This window comes from Capra hircus, chromosome 16 (genome assembly GCF_001704415.2).
Source record: "Capra hircus breed San Clemente chromosome 16, ASM170441v1, whole genome shotgun sequence".
In the NCBI taxonomy this organism is placed as follows: Eukaryota; Metazoa; Chordata; class Mammalia; order Artiodactyla; family Bovidae; genus Capra; species Capra hircus.
Genome location: NC_030823.1, coordinates 35982356 through 36007689, shown reverse-complemented (window position 1 = coordinate 36007689; position 25334 = coordinate 35982356). Strand labels below are relative to the sequence as shown.

At 39.9% G+C, this 25334-nt stretch overlaps 2 protein-coding genes across 3 annotated transcripts in view; one reads left to right on the top strand and one right to left on the bottom strand.

The window, feature by feature from the left end:
* C16H1orf112 (chromosome 16 C1orf112 homolog) overlaps positions 1-13163 on the bottom strand; it is a 51284-nt gene extending 38121 nt beyond the window's left edge. For both annotated transcript variants that reach the window (XM_013970164.2, XM_005690629.3), the window contains exons 1-6: positions 12980-13163; positions 6605-6644; positions 5319-5407; positions 3847-3951; positions 3206-3346; positions 2281-2446 (exon numbers count right to left, since the gene is read on the bottom strand). In XM_013970164.2, the coding sequence (XP_013825618.1) occupies positions 2281-2446; positions 3206-3346; positions 3847-3951; positions 5319-5407; positions 6605-6644; positions 12980-13090 (652 nt within the window). In that variant the 5' untranslated portion in view covers positions 13091-13163. The remainder of the gene's footprint in view (positions 1-2280; positions 2447-3205; positions 3347-3846; positions 3952-5318; positions 5408-6604; positions 6645-12979) is intronic.
* Positions 13285-18312, top strand: METTL18 (methyltransferase like 18). Its single transcript, XM_005690627.3, has 2 exons — positions 13285-13401; positions 16921-18312. The coding sequence occupies exon 2, from the start codon at positions 17133-17135 to the stop codon at positions 18252-18254; it is 1122 nt and encodes a 373-aa protein (XP_005690684.1). The 5' UTR covers positions 13285-13401; positions 16921-17132; the 3' UTR covers positions 18255-18312.

The window sequence follows — 25334 nt, the reverse complement described above, 5'->3', positions numbered from 1 at the left end:
ACGGGGGCCTACCCTCTCTTGCTGCTCTGACAACACCTGAGGCTATCAGCAGGTAGCTGATCCCAGGCTAACCTGCTGGATGATGGGGTACACATGGCTGACTCAGCACATTATTCCTCCCTCTGCTCACAACCACTCATGAGTAAGGTCAATGGCCACAAACACCCAGGTGAGCCAGTTACACCCTGTGAAGCAGAGAAATCTTGTCCCACCTCAGCCCAGCCTAAAAATACTAACTCAGAACTATGAATAAATGAAACAGTAATTGCTATATTTTATTCATTTTTTTGGGGGGCTGTGCCACTCAGCTTGCAGGATTTTCAGTCCCTCACCAGGGACTGAACACAGGCCCCGACAATGAGAGCCCCAAGTCCTAACCACTGGACCCCCAAGGAACTCCCTAGTAGTTGCTTCAATACAATGGATTTTGGAGTGGTTTTTCAGAGCAAAAGGTACCTTATAATACTGTACAAAACCAACTTACTCTCCTTATGCTGAAGTTATGAATGCAACATTTGCCCTTATGGAGTATTGTTTCTTAAACTCTGGGACATGATGCATTTGGCAAGTGATGAAATTAATGAAGGAACAATCAGCACTTTCTAAATATGAAATAGACTATAATAGAGTACATTATTTCATGTACAATAAATAAATGTAGTATATATATACACATGCACAAACATACACATACATGTGTATTTATGTGTGTTTCAGGAAGGAATGAAAACTTTCTTACTATGAACTTATGGCTTAAAAATTCTGAAAGCTACTGCTTTAGAAGGTACAAGGTTGCACAGCTTTCTTTGCTAATCATTGTGGAGAAACAACCTACTTTGAACATTGACTAAATATATCAGTTCAGCTCAGCTGCTCAGCTGTCTGACTCTTTGCGACCCCATGGACTGCAGCACAGTCCATCACCAACTCCTGGAGCTTACTCAAACTCATGTCCATTGAGTTGGTGATGCCATCCAGCCATCTCATCCTCTGTCTTCTCCTCCCGCCTCCAATCTTTCCCAGCATCAGGGTCTTTTCAAATGAGTCAGCTCTTTGCATCAGGTGGAGTTTCAGCTTCAGCATCAGTCCTTCCAATAAATATTCAGGACTGATTTCCTTTAGGATGGACTGCTTGGATCTCCTTGAAGTCCAAGACTCTCAAAAGTCTTCTCCAACACCACAGTTCAAAAGCATAAATTCTTCAGTGCTCAGCTTTCTTTATAGTCCAACTCACACATCCATACATGACTACTGGAAAAACTATAGCTTTCACTAGACGGACCTTTGTTGGGAAAGTAATGTCTCTGCTTTTTAATACGCTGTCTAGGTTCATCATAGCTTTCTTTCCAAGGAGTAAGCGTCTTTTAATTTCATGGCTGCAATCACCTTCTGCAGTGATTTTGGAGCCCAAGAAAATAAAGTCTCTCACTGTTTCCACTGTTTCCCCATCTATTTGCCATGAAGTGATGGGACCAGATGCCATGATCTTTGTTTTCTGAATGTTGAGCTTTAAGCCAAGTTTCATAAAGAGGCTCTTTAGTTCTTCTTCACTTTCTGCCATAAGGGTGGTGTCATCTGCATGTCTGAGGTTATTGATATTTCTCCCAGCAATCTTGATTCCAGCTTGTGCTTCATCCAGCCCAGCATTTCATATGATGTGCTCTGCATACAAGTTAAATAAGTAGGGTAACAACATACAGCCTTGATGCACTCTTTTCCTATTTGGAACGAGTCTGTTATTCCATGTCCATTTCTAACTGTTGCTTCTTGACCTGCACACAGATTTCTCAGGAGGCAGGTAAGGCTGTCTGGTATTCCCATCTCTTGAAGAATTTTCCAGTTTGTTGTGATCCACATAGTCAAAGGCCTTGGTGTAGTCAATAAAGCAGTGGACATCACCAGATGGTCAATATCAAAATCAGATTGATTATATTCTTTGCAACCAAAGATGGAAAACCTCTATACAGTCAGCAAAAACAAGACCAGGAGCTGACTGTGGCTCAGATCATGAACTCCTTATTGCCAAATTCAGACTTAATTGAAGAAAAGTAGGGAAAATCACTAGCCTAAATATATAAATCTGTTAATGCATCAAATATCAACTCTACAAAACCTAAAAATTGAAAAGATTAAAAGTTTATTGGGTAGGATTTAAATTTTTTATACATTTAATATCATGAATCATTAATTAGAAACAATGATTGGGTTCAATAATTTAGTTGATGCATGGTTTATAGTCAATATACATCACATACTAAGTAGTAAGTTTTCCTCACTCACCTACTACCATATTCAAAATATCATCATGCTCATCTATTAAAGGGTTCATGCACACCATATCCAGCAGTTCCATGAGCTGCTTCTGAAGAGAATAGGCTTCCTTAAAAAGAGCCTGCAGAAGGTCTGCAACTAGGTGTAGACGCCCAGAATAGACAGATTCACTATTCTGATCACAAAAAAATAACGAGAGGAAAAAATCAAATCAGAGAATTCTCAGGAGCCAAATTTATTTTAACTCATTCTATCAGAGCTTATAAATTTAATGTTTTTACTGAATGACATATTCATTAAAGAAATGCTTAATGAAATTTCATCGTATGTGTACTTTGAGAGATGCAAGCATGTATAAAACACAATCTCTGACTTCTAAGATCTTACAAATATAGAACAAAAAAGGAGATTAATAACATTAGGTCCATGGCATGACATTTTAGTACCCTATCACCAAAGAGAAGGATTAGGTAACTAGAGAGATACATTCACCCAACAAACAGCATTATCAAAATTGCCTGTGACCCACAAATCTTAAGCCAGCTTTTCTGCTTTAAAGCTGCCACAGGACTAAATAAAGGTCAAGGTCCATTTATAGGCACCTAATTGTTAAGGAATTCACCTGAGTCACCAGTGCCACAACAGAACTATTTCAGGATCCCTGTGACTCAACATGAATCCATATCACTTCTTTCCTTACCAAGCGGAAATAGAATAAGACAACAACAAGGAAACTGCAAGAGCCCCCTTTGTAAGATTTCTCTATAATTACTTATTTTGAAACATTTACATACATGCTGTTTGCTCTGTGGAAAAATCCAATGCAATAATACAGGATAAATATAAGCTTATGAACAAACATAAACACTACCAACTCAGGCCCTTTGCTCATGGATTCTAAGCCATTTAAAGTGTACTTAGACCCATTACTCACCTTACAATGTACAAATGTACTTTTGATTACATGTAGGATAGAGGAGGGAAGACTATGAATATTTTCTAGAATGACAGATTCCTGAGTGGCACAGACATGCTGAACACATCCAGTAAGAGCTCCTAATAGCTGTACCATTGTCTGGAAGTAAGGAAAGAAGTTTCACTCAGAACATATTTTCTGTGCATCTGAACTGTATACTACGGATATAGTAATGAACAAAATGGACCCTCTGTTCCTCCTTATACATAACTTTAGTCTATCAGAATTACAAATATTAAAACTGGCTAGACATTTGGTTAAAAAAGGAAGTTGGCATACTAACCCACACATCAAAGTATACGGCAGGTATTCTACACATATGCCTTGGAATTATAGATAGGGCATGATATCTTGATTATATTTGTCTTATACTAGTTTATTACTTGTCTAAACTTATATAAGTTTATTAAGATGTTTATTAAGCACAAAATTGTATAAAAATTCATTTATCCCTTCTGTAATATCTTCATATCTTTAATTCTATAAATTTAGTTCTAGCATTGGGCTATTATATAAAGAGTATACAGCTAATATTAGTATAAAAATTCTCACACTCTTGAAGTTCTGCCCCACCCCCCTTCCTAATATATTTGACATACTTGTAAAATATTTCTTAGAGTGCTCTGGATTTCTAAATTTTGGCTTGACAGTTCTCTGGCTTGACTGGTTAACTCATACATCATGTCATCAAATAATCTCACAGTCTGTGAAAACAAAGCAGGTCATAAGCAGCAGTAATAGAAGTCACTAGAAAAGGAAAGACACACCGTTCAAAAAAAAATTGACTTGATTTTGCATTATTAATAGCCACAGGATATTGTCCAGTATAACAACTGTACCTAATAAAGTTAATAATGTGTGTGTGTATAGTATTTTTTGTATAGTGTTTCCACAATATAATCTCTTTGAAAAATACAGTCTTCAACAAAAATTGATGTCTTCTATTTCTGTAATAACATCCATAAAGAGATCACTCAAAGTTCTGGTGTTGTAACAAAAGTGCTACTCTTACACTTATATAAATAAAAGATGATTATCTTAACCAGTGAACATTAATCGGATATTTTCTGGTCGTGGTAATGAATCTGTGTTGAATTACCTATTTACTTGTTTTCTATCCAGTTTCCATTTTTGACCAACTCAAAACACCATTCCTAGATTAGAGACACAGTACATGACCTCAGAACAAAGTGTTTTTGTCTGAAAAGTTAGCCAAATTAAGATCTAAACAAGTTAAGTGGCCTAAACACTGCACTATAAGAACAATCATAGTTGACAACACACTGTAATTAAAGAGGGTACTGTTTCCCTTAGGCCTGTTAACACTCAATATCTCCTTTTCACCCACAGATTAGTTAGACTTTTTTTGGTATCAAGAACAAATTTTAAGAATCTTTTTAGAGAACTGAGTGAATGAGTAAAAGGAGTTTTGATAACTATTTGCTTCAAAACTACACAAAGTCCATTCTAATAAGAGAGAAGTTATTACAGAAAAAGTCTCATTTTGTCAGCAAAGTACCTTTAGTTCTCATAATAAATAAAAAAAAGTAATGACACTGCTTTTCAGAGAAAAGGTATACCACATATATATAAAAGGTAGCTATGCAGTGGTGAATTTGATGCTTCCTCTTAATTTACTTGATTTTACCAATATTCTAGACATTTTTACTCTAAGGCTGCTTTGATAAATTCTGGCTTCATTTTTCCAGACAATGAAATTTAACAATTATTAATAAACTGTACAGAGAAGATATAAAAAGAGACTTAACTAACTTCATCATCCATCCTAATTTTCAATGAATAGCTTTAAAAATTATAAGAGTATTTAAAATTAACTACAAATAATAAAAATGCAATTAGTAAAAAATCCATACTCTCTGAAAACATAAGTTGTTTATTCACATAACAGTCACACTAACACCATTATACTCTCACATGAAATCATTTTTAACTGTTTTATTTGTATTTCAAGCATGTGATACATTAAGAAATTAAGAATAAATGGCCTAAAACTGAGGCTAGATTTTACTAGCCTTAAAACATGTATATTAAGATAATAATAGTACTATACCTTTGGCAGCACTTGTGAAAAGAAAGTCTGTTCCAATGTCAGGTGGTTCATATGAGGTAAAAACATTTCCACAATAATTTTCAGAATTTCTATAAAAGAAAATAGTAATATATTTTGTAACAATATTAAGTCACATCAGCCAACAAGATTACTATCCGTTTCCAATGCAAGCATATGTAAGTACTACCAACCAAAAGCTTTGAACAGTTTCAAAATGCCATAGTCTATGTAGAGAAACTATTAACAATTAAATAACCTGAAATAATACCAAAATTAGAAAAAAAAAAAGTATATGTCCAGTAATTGAGGATCAGTTAATGGATGAGGTCCATCTACTGAATAGAATCTATGATCATTAAAACATTTGTTAGAGATTATGTAAAACCATGATAAAATGTCCACAATACTTTAAGCTAAAATGAAAAGAGTTTCAAATGGTATAATTCTAATTTTAATATATATATACATATATAAACATGTATATACAAAAAATAATACACAAATAAGCTAGCAGGAATATACAGAATCAAGATGAGGATATCTTATGCCAAAATCTGAAATATTTCAGATTCATAATTGTTTTATTATTCTGTTTTTCTGCATGTTAACAAATTTTCTATACTGAATGTGCATAACTCTTAACCTCAGGATAAAAAAATAACTGTGACTTAAAAAAAATTAGACTCCATATGCCCATACACAGCACATAGGTTCAAGATGGTAAGCAAATATTCCACAATCAAGTGAAATGTAAATAGAAAAGAACTCAAAATACATTGGTAAACTAGAAAGGATAGTCTTAATTCTCTACTTCTTCTAAGTAAATAAGTAAATTACATCAAGTAAGAATAATAAAGACAGATGAAGATAAAGTCAACTTTTCCAAATAACAGATTAGTCATGCCCAAACAATCAGCTTTTTGTAACTTAGAAAGTTATTTTCTAACTGACACTACACGAACAAACAGGTTGAGGGTTATTCAGTAGGCTGCAAATTATGTTTTTTATAGGTCTAACCAGCTTAACAACTAATATTTAAAATGTACATTGTGCTTATCACACGTTATCAAATAGAACACTTTTGGTATCTATGCAGACTGAAATTTAAAACTTTTTAAGTACTATAATTTGAGGTAATTGGTCATTTTAACTAACTGAAGATTACAAAAGTTGTAACCCTACAATAGGAAGAATAAATGTAAAAGGAATATGAAACTGTATTGAGATGTGGGACTCAAGTTTTAATGACATCAAAGCTATCATACAATTAAGACAATTTTACTTACGAATATGCTCGATCCAACTGTCAGAATGCTGATACATAGAGTAAAAAAATTAAGGGAGATACTAGTATTATAGTATTAAGACGTTAAATATCACGGTAATCCAACTCTACGCCTCGACCAGTAACGCTGAAGAAGCTGAAGTTGAACGGTTCTATGAAGACCTCTACAAGACCTTCCAGAATTAACACTCAAAAAAGATGTCCTTTTCATTACAGGGGACTGGAATGCAAAAGTAGGAAGTCAAGAAACACCTGGAGTAATAGGCAAATTTGGCCTTGGAGTACAGAATGAAGCAGGGCAAAGGCTAATAGAGTTCTGCCGAGAGAATGCACTGGTCATAGCAAACACCCTCTTCAATAAAACAAGAGAAGCCTCCACACATGGACATCACCAGATGGTCAACACCAAAATCAGACTGAATATATTCTTTGCAACCAAAGATGGAGAAGCTCTCTACAGTTAGCAAAAACAAGACCGGGAGCTGACTGTGGCTCAGATCATGAACTCCTTATTGCCAAATTCAGACTGAAATTGAAGAAAGTATGGAAAACCACTAGACCATTCAGGTGACCTAAATCAAATCCCTAACGATTATACAGTGGAAGTGAGAAATAGATTTAAGGGACTAGATTTGATAGACAGAGTGCCTGATGAACTATGGACTGAGGTTCTCGATACTGTACAGGAGACAGAGATCAAGACCATCACCAAGTAAAAGAAATGCAAAAAAGCAAAATGGCTGTCTGAGGAGGCCTTACAAATAGCTATGAAGAGAAGAGAAGAGAAGCAAAAAGCAAAGGAGAAAAGGAAAGATATACCCATTTGAATGCAGCATTCTAAATAGCAAGGAGCAGTAAGATAACCTTCCCCAGTGATCAGTGCAAAGAAATATAGGAAAACAATAGAATGGGAAAGACTAGAGATCTCAAGAAAATTAAAGATACCAAGGGAACATCTCATGCAAAGATGGGCTCAATAAAGGACAGAAATGGTAATGGACCTTCCAAGCAGAAGATATTAAGAAGAGGTGGCAAGAATACACAGAACTGTACAAAAAAGATCTTCACGACCCAGATGATCACGATGGTGTGATCACTCACCTAGAGCCAGAATGTGAAGTCAAGTGGGCCTTAGGAAGCATCACTACGAACAAAGCTAGTGGAGGTGATAGCATTCCAGTTGAGCTATTTCAAATCCTGAAAGAAGATGCTGTGAAAGTGCTGCACTCAATATGCCAGCACATTTGGAAAACTAAGCAGTGGCCACAGGACTAGAAAAGGTTAGTTTTTATTCCAATCCCAAAGAAAGGCAAAGTCAAAGAATGCTCAAACTACTGCACAATTGCACTCATCTCACATGCCAATAAAGTAATGCTCAAAATTCTCTAAGCCAGGCTTCAACAGTATGTGAACCGTGAACTTCCAGATGTTCAAGCTGGTTATGCAAATCAAAACCACAATGAGGTACCACTTCACACCAGTCAGAATGGCTGCGATCCAAAAATCTGCAAGCAATAAATGCTGGAGAGGGTGTGGAGAAAAGGGAACCCTCCTACACTGTTGGTGGGAATGCAAACTAGGACAGCCACTATGGAGAACAGTGTGGAGATTCCTTAAAAAATTGCAAATAGAACTACCTTATGACCCAGCAATCCCACTGCTGGGCATACACACCGAGGAAACCAGAATTGAAAGAGACACAGGTACCCCAATGTTCATCGCAGCACTGTTTATAATAGCTAGGACATGGAAACAACCTAGATGTCCATCAGCAGATGAATGGATAAGAAAGCTGTGGTACATATACACAATGGAGTATTACTCAGCCATTAAAAAGAATTCATTTGAATCAGTTCTGATGAGATGGATGAAACTGGAGCCGATTATACAGAGTGAAGTAAGCCAGAAAGAAAAACACCAATACAGTATACTAACACATATATATGGAATTTAGGAAGATGGCAATGACGACCCTGTATGCAAGACAGGGAAAGAGACACAGATGTGTATAATGGACTTTTGGACTCAGAGGGAGAGGGAGAGGGTGGGATGATTTGGGAGAATGACATTCTAACATGTATACTATCATGTAAGAATTGAATCGCCAGTCTATGTCTGATGCAGGATACAGCATGCTTGGAGCTGGTGCATGGGGATGACCCAGAGAGATGTTATGGGGAGGGAGGTGGGAGGTGGGTTCATGTTTGGGAACGCATGTAAGAATTAAAGATTTTAAAATTTAAAAAATAAAAAACTAAAACAAAAACAAAAACAAAAACAAACAAAAAAAAGGAACCAGAGATCAAATTGCCAACATCCGCTGGATCATTGAAAATGCAAGAGAGTTCCAGAAAACCTACTATTTCTGCTTTATTGACTATGCCAAAGCCTTTGACTGTGTGGATCACAATAAACTGTGGAAAATTCTCAAAGAGATGGGAATACCAGACCACCTGACCTGCCTCTTGAGAAATCTGTATGCAGGTGAGGAAGCAACAGTTAGAACTGGACATGGAACAACAGACTGGTTCCAAATGGGAAAAGGAGTAAGTCAAGGCTGTAGATTGTCACCCTGCCTATTTAACTTCTATGCAGAGTACATCATGAGAAATGCTGGGCTGGAAGAAGCACAAGCTGGAATCAAGATTGCCGGGAGAAATATCAATAACCTCAGATATGCTGATGACACCACCCTTATGGCAGAAAGTGAAGAAATAAAGAGCCTCTTGATGAAAGTGAAAGAGGAGAATGAAAAAGCTGGCTTAACTCAACATTAAGAAAACTAAGATCATGGCATCTGGTCCCATCACTTCACGGCAAACAGATGGAGAAACAGTGTAAACGGTGACAGACTTTATTTTGGGGGGGCTCCAAAATCACTGCAGATGGTGATTGTAGCCATGAATTTAAAAGACGCTTACTCCTTGGAAGGTAAAGTTATGACCAACCTAGATAGCACATTAAAAAGCAGAGACATTATTTTCCAACAAGGTCTGTCTAGTCAAGGCTATGGTTTTTCCAGCAGTTATGTATGGATGTGAAAGTTGGACTATAAAGAAAGCTGAATGCCAAAGAATTGATGCTTTTGAACTGTGGTGTTGGAGAAGACTCTTGAGAGTCCCTTGGACTGCAAGGAGATACAACCAGTCCATCCTAAAGGAAATCAGTCCAATGAATGTTCATTGGAAGGACAGATGTTGAAGCTGAAACTCCAAAGTTTGGCCACCTGATGTGAAGGGCTAACTCATTTGAAAAGACCCTGATACTGGGAAAGATTCAAGGCGGGAGGAGAAGGGGACAACAGAGAATGAGATGGTTAGATAGCATCACTGACTCAATGGACATAAGTTTGAGTAAACTCCAGTTGTTGTTGATGGATAGGGAGGCCTGGCGTACTGCAGTCCATGGGGTCACAGAGTTGGACATGACTGAGTGACTGAACTGAACTGAACTGAGTAACATATTCACTACTGAGAATAGATTTTCAAAGACCTTTCCTGAAGTTTAAGCAATGATAGTAAGAGACTAAAATTAGACTCAAATTACTGGCTTAATTTTGCTTTTAAAAAAGTAATGCTAATTAGGCTAACAAACAATAGGATGAAAATACTTTAAGTATTTTCAAAACACTCAAGGATAAACATCTCTTCGAACTATATGTAATTATGACATATTTCTGACAGATGAGAAAACAATCCATAATAATCCATGGTTTCTGCAACAAATTTATTTCTCCTTAGCACTTCTATAGTACTGTATCTACATCTGTCACCGATCATTTTCTACTTTCTTTTCATGTTATTAGCATATCGATCTTATCACCTTATCAGACTGAAACTCTTCTGCACATAGCTTACAAATACGTGATAATAAACTATCCTATGTGTACTGTAAAAGTCAACAGTAATCACATTATTAACTACACACGTTCAAACCATTAAGAATAATTGTTAGAAAGTTTTTACTGTAAAAATAATATAAGAATTATTAAAGCATGTGTCAATCAGAAAAATTAAAAAAACACAACCCCATCGCAGTAATATAAGAAGTCATTCTTCTTCTGAAATCTTACTTTGCAACTACATATCTTACAGCAGCAATCAAAATGAGGCATGGTCATTAACTCATTTTAGTTCAGTAGAACTAATTTAGTTCAGGGCAGAATCTGCCTCATGGGTATAAATTTTAGAAAAGGTAAAAAAAAAAAAAAAAATTTTACCTCTTCCAAAATTTAAACTTCGTTATGATTATGCAGACATGCAGGCAAAGACTGAAAAACAACATGTAAAATGCAAGAGATAAAAATAATGTTTGGGTGACAGAACTGTGGATTTATAGAAAATTTCTTTCATTTGTTGAAAAGTGCTATAGTAAAACCAAAAGCTGAAAAACGAAATTATATAATGAGACGTCAGGCCATTTTAAAACATGACAAAATTTTTTAGCCCTTCACTGAATGCTTACTATGTGCCAGGAACTATTCTAAGTGCTGGAGACAATGCAGTGAAAACAAAATTCCTGCCTTTATGAACTTCACAGTATAGCGAGGAAAAGCAAAAAGGAAACGAAGTCAACAACATAATTTCTATTAACGATCTGACTGCTCTTTAGAAAACTGAACAGAGCAATGCGATAAGTATTACTGACTGGGTTTGGGGAAACCACCTAAAACTGAAGACTCTGAAAAGGGCTTACCTGAGCAGGTGACATCTGAGCTGAAACCTGAATAATAAGACCTACCAAAGGCTGGGAGAAGAGCTACATGGAACATCAACAAACATGAAGATCCTAAGGTAGGTGAGCTCCATGTATCTCTGGTTAGAATGTAGTGAGCTAAGTAGGAGAGGACGGACAAGGCTTAGAATATGAGGAGACTTGAAAGTAAAAGTTTAGATTTTATTCCTAATTTGTTAAGAAGCCCTTGTGGTAAGGGGTGCCTTAAAAAGGAAATGACATGCTTTTCAATATGAACTGTTTTCGGAGAGATTGTAAAAGGACATGAGTAGAAGCAAGAGAACTATTAACTACAGCCCAGATGAGAGGTTATGGGGGTTTGGAGCAGTGACAGGAAACGGGGATGATGGATTCAAAATACAGTCTGAGGGCAGAAATGAAAGAACTTGATTAAAGGTTTTGGCTTGTGAAACCGTTTAAGAAGCCTAGGGGTTTCGGTTCTTTCGAATTTTGAGATGAAACTTAAAATTTCATCAAAAGAACAGGATCTGGTTCTTTTGAATTTTGAGATGAAAACCAGGAGGGAATGTTGACTTTTGGGGGGGGGGGGCAGGAATAAAAATTTTTACTTTCAATTACTGAAATCCCCTATAAGCTTGAGGGGGGAAAGAGGAACCATGTTCTTTGTTCCCCCTAAGCCTAACACCCTGCCTGCTATGAAGTTTTTGAGGAGAAGGATGGCTATTTGCTGCAGAAATCAAAAATCTTTTAGGACAGAAATTTCATATCTGCACAACAATTAAGAAAGGGTTTTGGCACTGAAGTGGGATTTTGCCAGTGTCCAGGTGAATAATTTCTTTGTGACAGTAATATCTACATTTGGCTTTATCTGTAAAAAATTATTTGTGCAGTGCTCAGAATTTCTCAAGTGAAGGTCTTGTTTTTGAGTGCAGTTTTATGTTTAAGTTTTCTGTGCTCCAAGCTGTTTAAAAACAAAAAAAAAAAGTTACCCTTTAACATGAAGGGCTAGGCCTCCACATACATTTACAACCAAAAAGGGATTCAACTACTAAACGGTCTGCACCTGAACAAAGGAGTCATTAAGTACCTCAAACGCAGCACATGAAACCCAATTAGTAAACGAAGCAACTCCTCACCAGCAATAAAACAAGAGGTTTGAAAACCGGACGAGAATAACATCTGAATTTGCTTAACATCTTTTACACACCGGGCACCATGGCAGAACTACGTCCTTTAATTCGATTCTACCACCCACTTTAGAGATGAGCGCTCGGAGTATCTCGGTCTCCACTCCTTCATCCAGAGTCGGCTCACCTTACAGCTCAAGGCTAAATTCCTGTCTCCCCCGCTCTCCACCAGGCAAAAGTCATCACACTTAACTGCACGTACAGAGCAACTTGAAGGCCCAGAGGAGTGGAAGAAAACGGCATATCCACTGCCGAAAACCACTGTAAGAACACCCGAGAGCCCTCCCAATGCCAAAGCCAAGCGTAACTTTGGCCTCAGCACCCACGGCTCTCGCTCGCCCTTCATTTCCTCGCTTACTCATCTCACTGTCAACAAAGAGAGGAGAAAGTTGAAGTCGCATGGACCCAACAAGGCCCGCAACGCGTTAGATGAGCCAGAAGGTTGGAGACCGGCCCCACAGCCCTCTCCAGGTGGAAATGACAATAAAGGATATAAGGAGCCGAGGCAGGACAGACGGCAATTCCCGGCGGCATAGTTCCTCCGGCCAGCTACTTATTTCTTCCAGTGGAACCGCGCTCGCCGGGACGGCGCGTTCCTGAGACATGCTTTCGTCCAGCACCAAAGCTTCAAAACACTCCCGCCAGAGCCAAGACCGGAAACTCTCAACGTCCCGGCAGACCTTGCGAACAAAGACCATAGAGAGGAAGGGCGCCGCTTTCCTTGGTGAGCCCGGGCCCCACACGACTGGGAAGAAAGCCGGGCTTGTCTGGCCGGCGGAGGACTCGATTCACTGGTGCACGTTTCCGGTCTGGCGAATCTGGTCGGAGTTCGCCAGGTGAATCGGGAGTCCGCCGGGCGACGAGCATCTCCACGTTTGGATCGCTGTCAACGTTGCTTTGAGACGCTGTGGGGAAGGTGAGGGCCGAGAGTCCCCAGATTTACAACCTTCCATCCCATGGGGCTTTTTGGTTGCACATTTGGGGTTGGGTTTGACCTGGGCACGCGGCCAGGAATGACTGCAAGTCCCGAGGTGAAGTGGGATAGAAACAGACGCCTTCCTACCCACTTAATGTGTTGACCCTACTCTGTACATCTTATGTAATGGGGCTAGAGACCCACCTGTCAGAGTTGGTGTGCAGATTGAACTCATGGTATATATTAAGTGTCTAACACAGTAGATACAGAGAAGACCCTCTTGATTAAGTTGCTTCCATTTTCTACGGGCCTCTCCACACGGTTCAGTACCCTTATTTTGTGTCAAGCTAATCTTTACTAATTACTCCAGAGTTACCTCACTCCCAGTACACTTAGGGCTGCTAAATGTTTGTAGTTAGGTCATTTGGATGAATTTACACACATCAGCATACCTGTGCATGTTTTTAAAGGGATGCTCATTCAGCAAAATACAGTCCTGAAGTCCTGTTACTTGAAACGGTAACAGAAGTGAAAGGTTGTTGTTGAATCACAATGCCGGATTCTTGGCCCCCGGAGGAGAAGAGTTCAATCCAGGGGCCAGAGACGAGGCTTGATTGCTCAGAGCTTTTGTGTAATAAGGTTTTATTAAAGCATAAAGGAGATAGAGAAAGCTTCTGACATAGGCATCAGAAGGGGGCAGAAAGAGTACACCCCCCCACCCCCAGCTAGTCTTCAGCTGGATGTTATATAGTCACTGAAAGTGAAGTCGCTCAGTCGTGTCTGACTCTTTGCGACCCCGTGGACTGTAACCTACCAGGCTCCTCCATCCATGGGATTCTCCAGGCAAGAATACTGGAGTGGGTTGCTATTTCCTTCTCCAGGGGATCTTCCTGACCCAGGGATTGAACCCAGGTCTCCCACCTTGCAGGCAGACGCTTTAACCTCTGAGCCACCAGGGGAAAGGAATGTCTCAAAACTCAGAATGGCACCAGGCCCCTCACCCATAAGATGCATTTTGGGATAAGCTTGGCACCAAATGGTTTATCTTGGGCCATAAAATGATTAACTTGAATCTTGAAGAAGGGCAGATCATCATACAAATAGATTCATTTACATAGATTAGAGGAACAATATCTGAGTATAACATACTGGTTTATCAAGTAGGTTCTGAGCCAAAAGGCAGAACTGACTTGAAGACAGAGTTTGGGATAAATGCGTAGTACATTAGCATAGCTTAAGATAAATACTTCCATAAGAAAAAAGCATTGGTTATCTCTAGGTTGGAGAGTAGGTAACTTCAGGTGAAACCAGGTGTCATGGCAACACAGAATTTTAAGAGAAACCTTTTAAATTTGTATAGAGAAGGAAAAACTATCGCTAGTTTGTTTCCTCCTGCCGCTTAAGAGAGAGAAAAATGTCTGACACTTGCAAACTACTTCCTCTGTTTGGAGACCCCTGGCCTTCCTGCCTGTTACCCTCTCAGACTGAAGAGATTCTGGCAGTTTAAGAGTTTAAATATTATATGTTTGGGCAGGGCCGTGATAATCGCTAAGCTGAATCATTTTCTGCCCGAGAATTTTAGACTGTATTGTTTTTAATTGTTGCTGCTGCTGCTCTTCTTTTATTTGTTTTTAGAGTTTATTATCTTCAGCTTTTGAACCCTGAAGGCTGTGTGTGTTTCCAAATCTGTCTCCCTCTCTCTCCACAGCTTTCATAGAAAAGCTGTTGGTGGGGGAGGATGGAATGTATCAGTTCAGTTTAGTTCGGTCGCTCAGTTGTGTCCGACTCTTTGCAACCCCATGAATTGCAGCACGCCAGGCCTCTCTGTCCATCACCAATTCCCGAAGTTCACTCAAACTCAAGTCCATCGAGTCGGTGATGCCATCCAGCCACCTCATCCTCTGTCGTCCCCTTCTCCTCCTGCCCCCAATCCCTCCCAGCATCAGAGTCTTTTCCAATGAGTCAACTCTTCACGTAAGGTGGCTGGAGTACTGGAGTTTCAGCTTTAGCATCTTTCCTTCCAAAGAACACCCAGGGCTGATCTCCTTTAGAATGGACTGGTTGGATCTCCTTGCAGTCCAAGGGACTCTCAAGAGTCTTCTCTGACAATACAGTTCAAAAGCATCAATTCTTCGGCACTCAGCTTTCTTCACAGTCCAACTCTCACATCCATACATGACCACTGGAAAAACCATAGCCTTGACTAGACGGACCTTTGTTGGCAAAGTAATGTCTCTGCTTTTCAATATGCTATCTAGGTTGATCATAATTTCCTTCCAACGAGTAAGCATCTTTTAATTTCATGGCTGCAATCACCATCTGCAGTGATTTTGGAGCCCCCCAAAAATAAAGTCTGACACTGTTTTCCGCTGTTTCCCTATCTATTTGCCATGAAGTGATGGGACCAGATGCCATGATCTTTGTTTTCTGAATGTTGAGCTTTAAGCCAACTTTTTCACTCTCCTCTTTCACTTTCATCAAGAGGCTTTTTAGTTCCTCTTCACTTTCTGCCATAAGGGTGGTGTCATCTGCATATCTGAGATTATTGATATTTCTCCTGGCAATCTTGATTCCAGCTTGTGCTTCTTCCAGCCCAGTGTTTCTCATGATTTGCATAGAAGTTAAATAAGCAGGGTGACAATATACAGCCTTGACGTACTTCTCTTCCTATTTGGAATCAGTCTGTTGTTCCATGTCCAGTTCTAACTGTTGCTTCCTGACCTGCATACAAGTTTCTCAAGAGGCAGGTCAGGTGCTCTGGTATTCCCATCTCTCAGAATTTTCCACAATTCATTGTGATTCACACAGTCAAAGGTGTTGGCATAGTCAATAAAGCAGAAATAGATGTTTTTCTGGAACTCTCTTGCTTTTGTGATGATCCACTGCATGTTGGCAATTTGATCTCTGGTTCCTCTGCCTTTTCTAAAACCAGCTTGAACATCTTTAAAGTTCATGGTTCACATATTGCTGAAGCCTGGCTTGGAGAATTTTGAGCATTACTTTACTAGTGTGTGAGATGAGTGCAATTGTGGTAGTTTGAACATTCTTTGGCATTGCCTTTCTTTGGGATTGGAATGAAAACCGACCTTTTGAAAACTAGTCAATCTAATCACATGGACCACAGCCTTGTCTAACTCAATGAAACTAAACCATGCCATGTGAGGCCACCCAAGACGGACAGGTCGTGGTGGAGAGGTCTGACAGACTGTGGTCTACCGGAGCAGGGAATGGCAAACCACTTCAGTATTCTTGCCTTGAAAACCCCATGTACAGTATGAAAAGGCAAAATGATAGGACACTGAAAGAGGAACTCCCCAGGTCGGTAGGTGCCCAATATGCTACTGGAGATCAGTGGAGAAATAACTACAGAAAGAATAAAGGGATGGAGCCAAAGCAAAAACAATACCCAGTTGTGAATGTGACTAGTGATAGAAGCAAGGTCCGATGCTGTAAAGAACAATTTAAATGAAATGTGTCACTTTGCTTCTTAATAACAATTTTTTTTTTTTTTTTCTCTAGAGCTGCACTGAAAGAAGAGCAAAGACCTCTTAAAAGTCATTTGGAAATAGCTCTGAATATTTGTAACTGTATAAGCAGCTAAAGAGAAATAGACCTTCAGCAGAACTAACAGAATAATTAATTGAGGCAGGTTTACATGTGTGTCATCAGTTCTCTCCAGAAGTTGAAGAAGCTTCCTTAGAGTTTAACGGTTGTGTGCATTTTATGAGAGAATGACTTTTCAATTTAATTTCACTATAGAAGACCATCTGGAAGATGAATTAACATCTCTTGGAGATGGAGCTTTGGCCCTACATTCCTCACAAGAGTCTTCAGTCTCAGAAAGACAAAAAGGTAATACACACAGAGACAAAAAATGTTCCACAGAACAATCTGACTTGCAGGACCATTTGTGGGAACATAAGTCAGAGAGAAAGGAGGCTCCCTCTCAAGACCCAGACAGCTCATTCGGTGCAGCTAACAGTTCCAGTAACTTGGAACCACACGAGGAAAAGCCCTGCTTGAGAGTTGCCAAAGAGCATGCTAAGCCTAAAGATTTAAAGAAAGTGTTAGAAAATAAAGTCACAGAAACATTACCAGGTCTCCAACACGTTAACATATCAATAATGAAAACCACCTTGTTGAAAGAGAACTTCCCTGGAGAAAACATCATTTCAAAAAGCTTTTCTTCTCACTCTGACCTGATTTCAGGTGTTTATGAAGGAGGCTTGAAAATCTGGGAGTGTACCTTTGACCTCCTGGCATATCTGACAAAGGCCAAAGTGAAATTTGCTGGGAAAAAAGTGTTGGATCTTGGTTGTGGATCAGGGTTGCTGGGTATAATGGCACTCAAGGGAGGTGCCAAAGAAATTCATTTTCAAGATTATAACAGTGTGGTGATTGATGAAGTAACCTTACCTAATGTAGTGGCCAACTCCACTTTGGAAGATGAAGAAAATGATGTAAATAAACCAGATGTGAAAAGACTGAGGAGATCAACAGTAGCACAAGAGCTATGTAAATGCCGCTTCTTTTCAGGGGAGTGGTCTGAGTTTTGTAAGCTTGTACAGAGCAGTGAAAAACTCTTTAAAAAATATGATCTCATTCTTACCTCAGAAACTATTTACAATCCAGATTATTATGGTCCTTTGCACCAAACATTCCTTAGATTGTTAGATAAAAATGGACGGGTGCTTTTGGCCAGCAAAGTACATTATTTTGGTGTGGGTGGAGGTACTCATCTCTTTCAGAAGTTTGTAGAAGAAAGGAATGTATTTGAGGCTAGAACACTTGAAATAATTGATGAAGGACTAAAGAGGTGCCTAATTGAAATGACTTTTAAGTACCCCAGTTAATGTCCACTGAGTGTCCTAAGTGAAATAAACAGAATAACCAAAACCTTAATTTGAATTATTTCTGATTTCTGTTATTTTATTTCTGAAATTATTATGTTTGTTTAATTTTGTTTAGCCAAATAAGAGACCAACTATATTAACAACACTTTACTTGCTAGGTGAGACAGAGTGTTTCTGAAGAGATTTGAAGAGATTTCCTAGGAAGTCATTTTGTGAGAAAGTTTTCTATTCTCCACTTTCATTCTCTTTAACCTCTCTACCACCTTTGGCATATAAATTTGCCATTTCTTACTTCACATTTGAATTAATGTTTCTGAGCATTTGAAGATTTCTAGAGTCATTTTGTGAGAAAGTTTTCTATTCTCCACTTTCATTCTATTTAACCTTTCTACCACCTTTGGCATATAAATTTGCCATTTCTTACTTCAAGTTTGAATTTCTTCCCTGTCTTTGTCTGTTTCTGTTCCCATGGAGTGCCTGGTCAATCACCGTGCTGTTCACTTTAAAGGCATGCATGCATGCTAAGTTGCTTCAGTCATGTCCAACTCTTTGTGAACCCATAAACTGTAGCCTGCAAGACTCCTCTGTCCATGAGGTTCTCCAGGCAAGAATCCCAGAGTGGGTTGCCATGCCCTCCTTCAGGGGATCCTCCTGACCCAGGGATCGAACCCCCATCTCTTACCTTTCCTGTGTTGGCAGGTGAGTTCTTTACAACTAGAGCCATCTGGGAAGCCCAAAGGTGTACATATTCATTAATAAATTGTTCTGAACCTAAATATTAGATTGGAGGTGTTAAGTAAGAAGAGGTTTGGGGCTTTTAAAATACTGATTTATATAACAAGAATCAGAATGCTGAGCAGTTGAATTCACACTGAGATGGAAGAAATAAAGGGGAATCGTGATAGTATAAAAGTGATACAGAAAGCTTACAGTGCTTGTAGCCCTTTTGTAGCCAAGTAAGTAGGAGATCCTAGGGTCTTGGTAGGAAAAAGAATAGGAAACAAAATTTCAGACTCTAAGGAGTAAACATTCTTCATTCTTTAAGTAATAGGGAAGAGAAGAAGAGATAAAGTATTTTTTATTTTAATGCAAAATTTTTTACACTTAATGTACCTGAAATTGGAATCTACCTTACTGTTTATAACTGCAATGGTAGAGATCCAGGTTCGATCTCTGGGTTGGGAAGATCCCCCAGAAAAGGGAATGGCAATCCACTTCAGTGTTCTTACCTGGAGAATTCGATGGGTAGAGGAGCCTGGCAGGCTACACTCCTTGGGGTAACAGAGGGTCATACATGACTGAGCGACTAACATTTCATTTTTCAACCTTACTATCTATTGTGCAACTGGCAGCATTTTTTGTCTTCCTTGGAGGTAACTAAAATAATGGTACAACCCGGATTCAATGAAATGTGATAAATTAGGCAGCTTGTCTACTTCTTGCTGAACATTTATAATCTTACAAGGTATATATCATCCGTATTTTAATAATGATCATAATAGCTAACAGTTTTCAGCATTTACTATATGCAGGATAGAAGGGATTTACATACACTGACATTTAATATTCATAACAGCCCTGAGTTACAATTACTGTCTCCATTTTATATATAAGTTGACACTCAAGAAGGTAATTTGATCCTTATCACAGTCCTCATATTCAGAACCTGAATCTGAACTAAAGTCTTTTTTAAAAGGTGGTGAAGATTTACTCTTCACCACCCCAGTGCTCTTAACGGTGCCTTACAATGCCAAATATTTTAGGACCCTTTTATTATTCTGAAATGAAAGCCACAGTTAAACTTAATTACATGCATGTTTAGTCACTTCAGTCACGTCCAACTCTTTGCAACCCCTGGACTGTAGCCTGCTATGGTCCTCTGTCCATGTGATTTGCGAGAACACACATGGGCTGTGTTTTTATTTTACTCTCCAGAAGATCTTCCCAACCCAGGGATAGAATCTGCATCTCTTAATGTCTTCTGCTTTGGCAGGTAGATTCTTTACCACTAGTGCCACCTGGGAAGCCCCAATTTATTTACATACATCATTAGAAGAATTTTTTTTTTGTAGTCATAATTTTTCCAGTAGTCATGTATGGGTGTGAGAGTTGGACCATAAAGAAAGCTGAGCGCCAAAGAATTGATGCTTTTGAACTGTGGTGTTGGAGAAGACTCTTGAGGGTCCCTTGGACTGCAAGGAGATATAACCAGTCCATCCTAAAGGAGATCAGTCCTGAATATTCATTGGAAGGACTGATGCTGAAGCTGAAGCTCCCATACTTCAGCCACCTGATGCAAAGAACGGACTCATTGGTAAACACCCTGATGCTGGGAAAGACTGAAGGCAGGAGGAGAGGGGACGACAGAGGATGAGATGGTTGGATGGCATCACCGACTCAATGGACATGAATCTGAGGAAGCTCCAGGAGTTGGTGATGGACAGGGTAGCCTGGTGTGCTGCAGTCCATGGGGTCGCAAAGAGAGACAACTGAGCAACTCAACTGAACTGAAACATAAACCCTTAATACATTTATCATATGTATATATATTTGTGCATATATACATGTATAAACCTACAATATGAAGAAAGTCATTTATAAACATAATTTGTGTTCCTTCGGGTAAATGCACAGGTGGTGCTGCTGCTGCTAAGTCACTTCAGTCGTGTCCAACTCTGTGCGACCCCATAGACAGCAGCCCACCAGGCTCTGCCGCCCCTGGGCTTCTCCAGGCAAGAACACTGCAGTGGGTTGCCATTTCCTTCTCCCATGCATGAAAGTGAAAAAAACTGAAGTCACTCAGTCATGTCCGACCCTCAGCGACCCCATGGACTGCAGCTTTCCAGGCTCCTCCTTCCATGGGATTTTCCAGGCAAGAGTACTGGAGTGGGGTGCCATTGCCTTCTCCGAATGCACAGGTATAGCTGCTGAGAAAATATGTAGTAGTAAGATGTTTGTACTTAAGATATGGTTACTGTCAGTGTCACAGCTACAATTCCGGACCCACCTACTAGATAAGGCAGGATAGCCCTGACAGCAGGTTTGGCTATTTGAGGAGGTACAAAGCATTAGATAGAGTTCCAGGACAATGGTCAGCATCAATGATTTTGAGACAAACAGATATCTCTCAGTTCTCTGTGATGAATTAGACACCCAAAGAGGTGTCATCCAGGAGGCTTCTCCAGAAGTAGAAGAGACACGGCCCTGAACAGGGGCTCAGGGAACAATTTCAGCCCCAAGGGAGGCGGACCTAGTGAAAACAGCAGGAGTCAAAACAGAAGCCCAGTCCTGGGAACTAGATAATCCTGGGCATTAAAGATAATTCTGGAGGTGACCGCTGATCAGGAGCACATCTACCTAAGATAGCTAGCAGCAAAAGAGACTAGAGATAAAATGATGGATGTAAATCCAAGAGAAGGATGCATAGCATAGTACACTTTGTCATGTAAATAGCTGAATCATTGAAAGAAGCATCTATTAATATGTCAAGACAATGAGCTTTGGAGTTCAGTACTTGGGTTAAAATTCAGTTTCCCCAACTAGAGAGCAGGGTTTGTAGTAGTATCTCTCTAAGAGAAATCTTTTTAAAAATCATAGTGAATATTGGGAAACTTTCAGGGAGTTTGGAGTTTTAGAGCATGAACCACCCATTCTTGTATTGGTGCCTTACAATAAATGCTGCACTTAACCACATGCACACAAATCAACATGATTACTATGGATAAATGGAAATTATTATGGTCATGAATTCTCATAGTATTTAGTCACCCTGTTTTCTCAGTCAAGTAGGAAGCCTTATTCACTTTTGTTAAAAATTGGGTTTGAGACTTTACAGTTTACAAATGCCAGTTCAGAACCTGGAGAAATGAGTAGATTTAAGAACTTTCACTGCCCAAGGCCAACCCTCATTCTCTCCCTCCACAGCCCTGCCCCCTACTTTACCTTCAGTTTCTAAGTTGTCTTTTGTTTTGAATGCTTTGGCATTACACAGCATTAAGAATGAAGAAGAATGGATCTTGGAAACCTGTTTCTAAAAACTCAGTCACATGCAAGTTGTGTTCTGCCTTCAGTTCAGTTCAGTGGCTCAGTCATGTCCGACTCTTTGCGACCCCATGAACTGCAGCACGCCAGGCCTCCCTGTCCATCACCAACTCCCAGAATCCACCCAAACCCATGTCCATTGAGTCAATGAGGCCATCCAACCATCTCATCCTCTGTCATCCCCTTCTCTAGCTGCCCTCAATCTTTCCCAGCATCAGGGTCTTTTCAAATGAGTCAGCTCTTTGCATCAGGTGGCCAAAGTATTGGAGTTTCAGCTTCAACATCAGTCCTACCAATGAACACCCAGGACTGATCTCCTTTAAGATGGATTGGTTGGATGTCCTTGCAGTCCAAGGGACTCTCAAGAGTCTTCTCCAACACCACAGTTCAAAAGCATCAATTCTTTGGCTCTCAGCTTTCTTTATAGTCCAACTCTCACATCCATACATGACCACTGAAAAAACCATAGCCTTGACTAGAAGGACCTTTGTTGACAAAGTAAATTTCCCATTTGTCAGATTGCCTGTGCCCTTAGCTCCCTTTCTACTGCCCCACAGAGGCTCCCTGCCAGTAGCTCAGAAATTGGGGAGGGTTGAGGAGGAGGCTGTCTCCCTGCAGACCCGGAGATGACACACTGCCTTTGTCAAACGCAGTCGCCAATGACATGTGTGCTGTTCTGTCCTCAGGGGAGGTGGGTCAGATGGGGTCAGCTGCTCAGCTAGCAGGTACTTCTTAGTACCATCCATAGTGTTTTATTCAGGTTTTATTACAGCTTCAGTTCAATTCAGTCGCTCAGTCGTGTCCAACTATGCGACCCCATGAATTGCAACATGCCAGGCCTCCCTGTCCATCACCAACTCCCAGAGTGCACTCAAACTCACGTCCATCGAGTCGGTGATGCCATCCAGCCACCTCATCCTCTGTCGTCCTCTTCTCCTCCTGCCCCCAATCCCTCCCAGCATCAGAGTCTTTTCCAATGGGTCAACTCTTCATATGAGGTGGCCAAAGTACTGAGGTTTCAGCTTCAGCATCATTCCTTCCAAAGAACACCCAGGACTGATCTCCTTTAGAATAGACTGGTTGGATCTCCTTGCAGTCCAAGAGACTCTCAAGAGTCTTCTCCAACAAGACAGTTCAAAAATATCAACTCTTTGGTGCTCAGCTTTCTTCACAGTCCAACTCTCACATCCATCCATGACTACTGGAAAAACCATAGCCTTGACTAGATGGACCTTCGTTGTCAAAGTAATGTCTCTGCTTTTCAATATGCTATCTAGGTTGGTCATAACATTCCTTCCAAGGAGGAAGCGTCTTTTAATTTCATGGCTGCAATCACCATCTGCAGTGATTTTGGAGCCCCCCAAAATAAAGTCTGACACTGTTTCCTCTGTTTCCCCATCTATTTGCCATGAAGTGATGGGACCAGATGCCATGATCTTCATTTTCTGAATGTTGAGCTTTAAGCCAACTTTTTCACTCTCCTCTTTCACTTTCATCAAGAGACTTTTTAGTTCCTCTTCACTTTCTGCCATAACAGTGGTGCCATCTGCATATCTGAGGTTACTGATATTTCTCCTGGCAATCTTAATTCCAGCTTGTGCTTCTTCCAGCCCAGCATTTCTCATGATGTACTCTGCATATAAGTTACATAGGAGTTTAATGAATAGCTATTTGAATAAAAAGAAATAACAAGAAACCTGTGTGACAACATAACCTTGATTCTTTGCTTACACCCTAGCCAGAATTTCCTGAACTTCTCATCCTGTGTTATGGTTGCACTGAATTTGCTGATATTAAATTTTTTTCTTTGGTTAAGTGCAATCAAAATTACCATCATAACTTGAGTGCAGCCCAGCAGAGAAAATTCTCTGTTCCAGAAAAGACTCCATTTTTACAGCTCTGGGATGTAGCTTCTAGTCATTCAGGATGTTTGGGGGAAGCCACAATTCCCTTTGCTGTTTTCTTAAGGGATTAAAAGTGAACTCAGATAACCTTTAAAAGTAACTTCATCCTCTATACAGGAAGTTGTCAAAGTGCTTTTTCAGGAGAAGGAGTAATACTTGATTTGAAAGAAACATTTAAAGTTACAATAATAACAAACAGCTTAGTAACCTAAACATTTTAAAAGGCAGTGTGTCAGTTCCGGGTCTGCATGGAGACACCCCCACCCCACCCTCCTCAGTTTCAGAGCTACTGGCAGGGAGCCTCTGTGGAGCAATGGAAAGGGAGCTAAGGGCACAGGCAATCTGAAAAAAATAAGTTTGAAGGCAGAACATAGCCATTATGTGACTGAGTTTTTAGCAACAGATTTCCAAGATGCATTCTTCTTCATCCTTCATGCTCCACAATGTCAAAGCATCCAAAAAGGACAACTCTTATCCCTTATAGAACAAGGTAAGTGGCCAGGAGGGTTATTATGATCTTTAAAAATGCAGTGAAGGGGATGCTGCCTCTTTTTCCATGGTATATATTGATGGGATGGAAAAAGTCAATGTGAAGCCTTGCCTTTGGCAGTGTGTAGCATAAGCCTTTGCAGTAGAATCGGATGTACTGGGTGTCTTGGAACCCAAAGTGCTGTGGGCCATGCTGCTGCTAGGCTGTGGTGCCTTAGTGTAAACAAAAAGACACTCTACCCTCCAGGCAGGCTTCCCAGATAGTGCGAGTGTTAAAGAACCTGGGTGCCAACGCAGGAGACATAACAGGCACAGGTTTGACCCCTGGGTCGGAAAGACCCCCTAGAGGAAGGCATGGCGACTCACTCCAGTATTCTTGGCTGGAAAATCCCATGACTGAGGAGCCTGGCAGGCTACAGTCCATAGGGTCACAAGGAGTTGGACAAAACTGAAGCGACTTTGCATGCCCTCCAGGCAGATTCAGCCTCAGGTTGAGAACAGAACTGGCAAGTGGAATAGGGCTGTTTTCAGCTCCATGTGCCCCTTAACACTTCTTAGTGGCCCTGCGCTTTAGCCTTACAAACTCCCACAACTTTCTGACTCATAAAGGATTGGAAAATGGGCAATAAACTGATGAACACCAAGA

Excerpts from the sequence above, each read along its gene's own strand:
- METTL18 (XM_005690627.3), top strand. The coding sequence starts at position 17,133 with ATGACTTTTCAATTTAATTTCACTATAGAAGACCATCTGGAAGATGAA.